Consider the following 8,002-nt stretch of genomic DNA (forward strand, 5'->3'; position numbering starts at 1 on the left):
CCAGTCCAGATTAGTTGAATAATCCATGGCTGTGTTTTGTATTAGCTAACCGGTAATGGAATCATAGTTATCACATATCTAGTGTACAAACTTTAAAAGGAGGAGGTCAAAAGGGGGGTGAGTGTAACGGATGTGAAACGGCTAGCTTAGTTAGCGGGGCGCGCTAAATCGCGTTTCAATCGGTGACGTCAATCGCTCTGAGACCTTGAAGTAGTTGTTCCCCCTTTGCTCTGCAAGGGCTGCGGCTTTTGTGGAGCGATGGGTAACGATGCTTCGAGGGGTGACTGTTGTTGATGTGTGCAGAGGTGGGTGATGTGTGGTTCGAGCCCGGGTATGGGCGAGGGGACGGTCTAAAGTTATACTGTTACATCTACATAGATACATAAGAGTAAACACATGGGAGAGAGGACTCAACAGAGCTAATAGCATTGTCCATCAGTGGCTGAATAAATGTTCCATTTATGGTTTCCAGATACACCGTCACTAGGTTAGTCACGCTTCTTGAATGGACTCACGTGCTCAGCGCTCCGCCCCCCAATGGACCATGAAAAACAAGACGCGTGAAGTTTTCAGAGTTGTGTCTGAGATCCGGCTCGCAATGTTGGGAACGTTACATCTTAAAATATTTATTTCATGGTAAAAACCGGAGGAAAATTGTAAAGATATTATTCGGGTAATCAGATGTGCTGGATGACAGTTCTTGGGTCTGATGGGGGCGTTGTATAGTTGTTGTTGGCGGAGTTACTGCAATCTTGATGAGAACCTAGATGAGAAGAACGCTATATTACGGTAAGAATATTATTGTTTTATGAACGATATATTACGTTAAGAGTATTATTGTTTTTTTTAAATTGTAGGCTTTATTAAAACAGCATGATAATCCATTCTAGTCTATTTCATTCAGATCTACAGATTCTTCTGAATGGGAATATATATATATATATATATATATATATATATATATAGCATAGTCTATTTTTTTTAAATCTTGGCACACTGCCCGGAGATATAAACAAGCAGCGTCTGTGAAGCCTCTGTAATCTGGTATGTAGGCTATGTTTAGGAGAATCTCTCAGTCAGCATGCGTTCAGGCTATTTCTTTCCTGAATCACAGCATTGGCATGGCAAGGAGGGTCAAATTAGTGATATTGGAACTATAAGGGCACCCAGAACCAAATCTGTGACGAGAGAGAGACTACCTCAACATGAACTTGAATGCACCTCTCTGGTCCTCCAGATATGAGACTTCCAAAATGCAGAGCATCAGGACTCAGACCTCCAGAGCCTGCATGTCCAGCCACAGTGACCCAAGCCCGGGTCAGGAGGGCCTGTCTTGGAGGACAGAGGAGCAGGAGTGGATCCCCTGGAGCAGCCCCAGGACCTCCGTGGGAGATGCAGAGTCGGACGGAGAGCTCCAAGCCTTTATCACGATGAGGAACGAGGCAGATACGTACACAGAGGTGAGAGAGACACGACCTGCACCTGAGCTGGGGAAAATATACTACCCGATACAGAGCTTGGTTAGGGCACAACCTGTCCACTCAGGTACACTGAAGGTGTGGTGGTGTAAAGTACTGAAGTAAAAATACTTTAAAGTACTACTTAAGTAGTTTTCTGGGGGTATCTGTACTTTACTATTTATATTTTGGACAGCTTTTACTTTAACTTCACCTCATTCCTAAAGAAAATAATGTACTTTTTACTCCGTACATTTTCCATGACACCCAAAACTACGCAACTAGTGACAATGCACAGGAAAATTGTCCATTTCACACACTTATCAACAGAACATCCCTGGTCATCCCTACTTCCTCTGATCTGGAGGACTCACTAAACAGAGAACATCCCTGGTCATCCCTACTGCCTCTGATCTGGAGGACTCACTAAACAGAGAACATCCCTGGTCATCTCTACTGCCTCTGATGGTCAGTCCATATCCTTCTGCCCCTTCACTGTCCTCTGATGGTCAGTCCATATCCTTCCGCCCCCTCTCTGACCTCTGATAGTCAGTCCATATCCTTCCGCCCCCTCTCTGACCTCTGATAGTCAGTCCATATCCTTCCGCCCCTTCTCTGACCTCTGATAGTCAGTCCATATCCTTCCGCCTCCTCTCTGTCCTGATAGTCAGTCCATATCCTTCCGCCCCTTCTCTGTCCTCTGATAGTCAGTCCATATCCTTCCACCCCTTCTCTGACCTCTGATAGTCAGTCAGTCCATATCCTTCCACCCCTTCTCTGTCCTCTGATAGTCAGTCAGTCCATATCCTTCCCTCCCTTCTCTGCCCTCTGATAGTCAGTCCATATCCTTCTCTCCCTTCTCTGTCCTCTGATAGTCAGTCAGTCCATATCCTTCTGCCTCCTCTCTGTCCTCTGATAGTCAGTCAGTCCATATCCTTCTGCCTCTCTGTCCTCTGATAGTCAGTCCATATCCTTCTGCCCCTTCTCTGTCCTCTGATAGTCAGTCCATATCCTTCTGCCCCTTGTCTGTCCTCTGATAGTCAGTCCATATCCTTCCACCCCTGACATCACGGAGCTGAACTGTTGGTCACTGCTGACGTCACGGAGCTGAACTGTTGGTCACTGCTGACATCACGGAGCTGAACTGTTTGTCACTGCTGATGTCACTGGGGATTAGAGTCCTACGGAGTCCAGGCTGGGGATTAGAGTCCTACGGAGTCCAGGCTGGGGATTAGAGTCCTATGGAGTCCAGGCTGGGGATTAGAGTCCTACAGAGTCCAGGCTGGGGATTAGAGTCCCAGCCTAATCCCCGGGATTAGAGTCCTACAGAGTCCAGGCTGGGGATTAGAGTCCTACGGAGTCCAGGCTGGCGATTAGAGTCCTACGGAGTCCAGGCTGGGGATTAGAGTCCTATGGAGTCCAGGCTGGGGATTAGAGTCCTACGGAGTCCAGGCTGGGGATTAGAGTCCTACGGAGTCCAGGCTGGGGATTAGAGTCCTACAGAGTCCAGGCTGGGGATTAGAGTCCTACGGAGTCCAGGCTGGGGATTAGAGTCCTACGGAGTCCAGGCTGGGGATTAGAGTCCTACGGAGTCCAGGCTGGGGATTAGAGTCCTACGGAGTCCAGGCTGGGGATTAGAGTCCTACGGAGTCCAGGCTGGGGATTAGAGTCCTACGGAGTCCAGGCTGGGGATTAGAGTCCTACGGAGTCCAGGCTGGGGATTAGAGTCCTACGGAGTCCAGGCTGGGGATTAGAGTCCTACAGAGTCCAGGCTGGGGATTAGAGTCCTACGGAGTCCAGGCTGGGGATTAGAGTCCTACAGAGTCCAGGCTGGGGATTAAGAATAATAAGAATAATAAACCCTCTGAGTTAGAGATATGCGCATGAGCACACACTCAGTTGGGTCTTCTCTGTACATTTCTCACTCTCAGGGCAGCATCATGTTTATACTGACTCACCTCAATTAAATCATTCAATCAGAGATGTCGAACACAGAGTTCTTTCATATAGGGTATTTATGACACTCATGGAGGCTACATGTAGGGCACAATATTGGAGTTTACCAAGGCCTAGAAAGGGGACAATTTTACCAAGGCCTAGAAAGGGGTCCATCTTACCACGGCCTAGAAAGGGGTCCATCTTACCACGGCCTAGAAGGCGTCCATCTTCCAAGGCCTAGAAAGGGACCATCTTACCACGGCCTAGAAAGGGGACCATTTTACCACGGCCTAGAAAGGGGTCATCTTACCAAGGCCTAGAAGGGGTCCATCTTACCAAGGCCTAGAAAGGGGACCATCTTCCAAGGCCTAGAAGGGGACCATCTTCCAAGGCCTAGAAGGGGTCCATCTTACCAAGGCCTAGAAAGGGGTCCATCTTACCAAGGCCTAGAAAGGGGTCCATCTTACCAAGGCCTAGAAAGAGGTTCATCTTACCAAGGCCTAGAAGGGGTCCATCTTACCAAGGCCTAGAAAGGGGTCCATCTTACCACAGCCTAGAAGGCGCCCATCTTCCAAGGCCTAGAAGGGGTCCATCTTACCAAGGCCTAGAAGGGGTCCATCTTACCAAGGCCTAGAAAGGGGTCCATCTTACCACAGCCTAGAAGGTGCCCATCTTCCAAGGCCTAGAAGGGGTCCATCTTACCAAGGCCTAGAAAGGGGACCATCTTCCAAGGCCTAGAAAGGGGACCATCTTCCAAGGCCTAGAAAGGGGTCCATTTTACCACGGCCTAGAAGGGTTGAGTTAGTCTCAGTGATGGCCTAACCACTTCTCAGATCTGTTTCTGCTGTCTTGCCAACTCCCGCCCATGTTTGGGTCAAATCAAAGCTGGTCCAGACCGGACCAAATCTGAACCAAACATAGACGTGTATGATTGGTTCAGATTGGGCCAAACCGGTCCAAAAACCATTTTCCGTGGACGTGGAAATCAAGACCAAAACAATACGTCCAAAATGCAGATGTGTCGGTCCGTGCTTACTGGGGTGTAGCCTACAGTTTCGCCTGAAATAGAATTTGAGGAGAATTCCCATCTATGTGGTAGGCCCACCGTTTGTAAAACACACCAAAAAAGACAGCCGATCTAGACCGGTCTAAAAAAAGACCTCCAGAAGACGTCGGCGTCGGTCCGTGCATACTGGGGTGTATGTCGCCTGCAATGAAATTTTATGAATGCCAAGGCCTAGAAGGCGTCCATCTTAAATATTTTATGTCCCTGCCTTTGACAAAGTGGGCACTGCTCACATAAAAAAAAGCCCTCATGCCATTGGTTGAGAGAAGTGTCATTAGTTTTGGGGGGTAGAATTATGAGGTTTTATTTTTTTCACCCCTTTTTCTCCCCAATTTAGTTGGTTCATTCATTCATTTATAATACATAGCTTATTTCTTTTATTCTTAAAATTTTACCCCTTTTTCTCCCCAATTTAGTTGGTTCATTCATTCATTTATAATACATAGCTTATTTCTTTTATTTTTAAAATGTTACCCCTTTTTCTCCCCAATTTCGTGGTGTCCAATTGTGTTAGTAGCTACTATCTTGTCTCATCGCTACAACTCCCGTACGGGCTCGGGAGAGACGAAGGTGGAAAGTCATGCGTCCTCCGATACACAACCCAACCAGCCGCACTGCTTCTTAACACAGCGCGCATCCAACCCGGAAGCCAGCCGCACCAATGTGTCGGAGGAAACACCTGGCACGCCACAGGAGTCGCTGGTGCGCGATGAGACAAGGACATCCCTACCGGCCAAGCCCTCCCTAACCCGGACGACGCTGAGCCAATTGTGCGTCGCCCCACGGACCTCCCGGTCGCGGCCGGTTACGACAGAGCCTGGGCGCGAACCCGGAGTCTCTGGTGGCACAGCCGTCCCTTAACCACTGCGCCACCCGGGAGGCCCATTATTATTATTATTATTATTATTATGAGGTTTAATGTGTTGTTGGAGACTTGGTCAGTTTAGCTCAGAAAATGCCGCCCTCGTCAGTCTGCCTAACGAGCGGGCCGGCCCTGAGTCTGAGGCTTGTTGTGGGACTATACTGATTAAAGGGTATTTTGATTGGTTGTTTTGTTTGTTTGTTTGTTTGTTTGTTTGTTTGTTTGTTTGTTTGTTTGACGTCTTTATGCATCTGTTTGTCTATTTTTTGTAAATTATTATTCTGTTGTTTTTAACTTTCTTTTCTTCTTCTTGATATATTGATATATTTGTGTATTTTTCCTTACTGTGTAAAAGCCTCACAAATGAACAATCTCCCGTGACATGTGATCTCTAGAAACTATCAGTGCACGGATTCCTGAAGTGAAAGGATAATCGACATATTAAATAGCGTGGTCAGGTCAGCATTGTTGCTGCGGTGGACACAACTGGCACTATGTTGGGAATAACAGCACAGGACCGTGACTCATTGTGTTAGCGATGCCTTGTTGACTGAGATATGTCAGCCAGCAGTTGAACTGTTAACAACAACTTTACCTCTGCCCCAGATAGCACACCGACACCTCGTCGACGTCGGCCCGATGACATCATACTACATCAGCACAGAGAGCATTTACACGTTGGCAAGACGTCGCAGTCGCCCTTCAGCCGTTGTTTGGGACGGTGCCAAATGTCACCCATGTCAAAGATGCTCGACAGACGACATTCACAAAAATACCTTTTTATTTCAGGTCGGATCCAACAGCAAATTCTGTTTCACTACACGATTGGAATGACCCTTTACCAAATGAGTGTAAACATCGAATTTGAATGGAAAATATAAGATCATTATAGGCTAAATTATACTGGCAATAATAAAACGCTTTATGTTTATGGACCTAAAAATGTATTTAATAATAATAAATTGGTGGTAAACATTTATTTAAGCCTATAAGCCTTCTACAGATCTCTGATAAATGCCCAACCATGACATCGAACATGTTTGAGAGAAGGCAGATATTCAAGCATTGTGACACACAATGACATACAAAGTCTACACTATTCTGCGCTGCTGAGAGACCGCGTGACGGCGATGCTGAGAGACCGCGTGACGGCGATGCCGAGAGACCGCGTGACGTCGCTGCCGAGAGACCGCGTGACGGCGATGCTGACTGACCGCGTGACGGCGATGCCGAGAGACCGCGTGACGGCGATGCCGAGAGACCGCGTGACGGCGATGCCGAGAGACCGCGTGACAGCGATGCCGAGAGACCGCGTGACGGCGATGCCGAGAGACCGCGTGACGGCGATGCCGAGAGACCGCGTGACGGCGATGCCGAGAGACCGCGTGACGGCGATGTTGAGAGACCATGTGACGTCGATGTTGAGAGACCGCGTGACGGTGCTGCCGAACGACCGCGTGACGGCGATGCCGAGAGACCGCGTGACGGCGATGTTGAGAGACCGCGTGACGGCTCTGCCGAACGACCGCGTGACGGCTCTGCCGAACGACCGCGTGACGGCGATGCCGAGAGACCGCGTGACGGCGATGCCGAGAGACCGCGTGACGGCGATGCCGAGAGACCGCGTGACGGCGATGCCGAGAGACCGCGTGACGGCGATGCCGAGAGACCGCGTGTCGGCGATGCCGAGAGACCGCGTGACGGCGATGTTGAGAGACCGCGTGACGGCGATGCTGAGCAACCGCGTGACGGCGATGCTTAGAGACCGCGTGACGGCGATGCCGAGAGACCGGGTGACGTGCAGCGTGCCTGCATTTTGTCCTCCCACACCCTCTCGACGTCGGCGAGATGCATGTGTGCTATCTGGGCTGTGTCTCTGTTTAATGTGTGTGTGTGTGTGCGTTTGTTTGTTTATCAGGAGTGGGAGAAGCTCAACTATGACATCCATAGTCTGAGGTACACCAAACGAGAGACCAGCAGCCGATGGAAGAAGATTCTAACACAGCTAGGTCAGATCAAGTTTGTAGAGATAATCTCCTCTCTTCAGATTCTAACACAGCTAGGTCAGATAAAGTTTGTAGAGATAATCTCCTCTCTTCAGATTCTAACACAGCTAGGTCACATAATGTTTGTAGAGATAATCTCCTCTCTTCAGATTCTAACACAGCTAGGTCAAATAATGTTTGTAGAGATAATCTCCTCTCTTCAGATTCTAACACAGCTAGGTCACATAATGTTTGTAGAGATAATCTCCTCTCTTCAGATTCTAACACAGCTAGGTCACATAATGTTTGTAGAGATAATCTCTTCTCTTCAGATTCTAACACAGCTAGGTCACATAATGTTTGTAGAGATAATCTCCTCTCTTCAGATTCTAACACAGCTAGGTCACATAATGTTTGTAGAGATAATCTCCTCTCTTCAGATTCTAACACAGCTAGGTCAGATCAAGTTTGTAGAGATAATCTCCTCTCTTCAGATTCTAACACAGCTAGGTCAGATAAAGTTTGTAGAGATAATCTCCTCTATTCAGATTCTAACACAGCTAGGTCAGATAAAGTTTGTAGAGATAATCTCCTCTATTCAGATTCTAACACAGCTAGGTCACATAATGTTTGTAGAGATAATCTCCTCTCTTCAGATTCTAACACAGCTAGGTCACATAATGTTTGTAGAGAT

General features: G+C 48.0%; 1 protein-coding gene across 1 annotated transcript; it reads left to right on the forward strand.

The window, feature by feature from the left end:
• Positions 1-567: 567 nt before the first annotated feature.
• LOC139399024 (melanoregulin-like) lies at positions 568-7,440 on the forward strand (the record flags this gene model as incomplete). Its single annotated transcript, XM_071144661.1, has 3 exons — positions 568-789; positions 1,238-1,460; positions 7,242-7,440. Coding segments are annotated over exons 1-3 (502 nt in total), but the record flags the coding sequence as incomplete, so codon positions are not given.
• Between the last annotated feature and the right edge of the window lie 562 nt (positions 7,441-8,002).

Source organism: Oncorhynchus clarkii, unplaced genomic scaffold (assembly GCF_045791955.1).
Source record: "Oncorhynchus clarkii lewisi isolate Uvic-CL-2024 unplaced genomic scaffold, UVic_Ocla_1.0 unplaced_contig_4685_pilon_pilon, whole genome shotgun sequence".
NCBI lineage: Eukaryota > Metazoa > Chordata > Actinopteri > Salmoniformes > Salmonidae > Oncorhynchus > Oncorhynchus clarkii.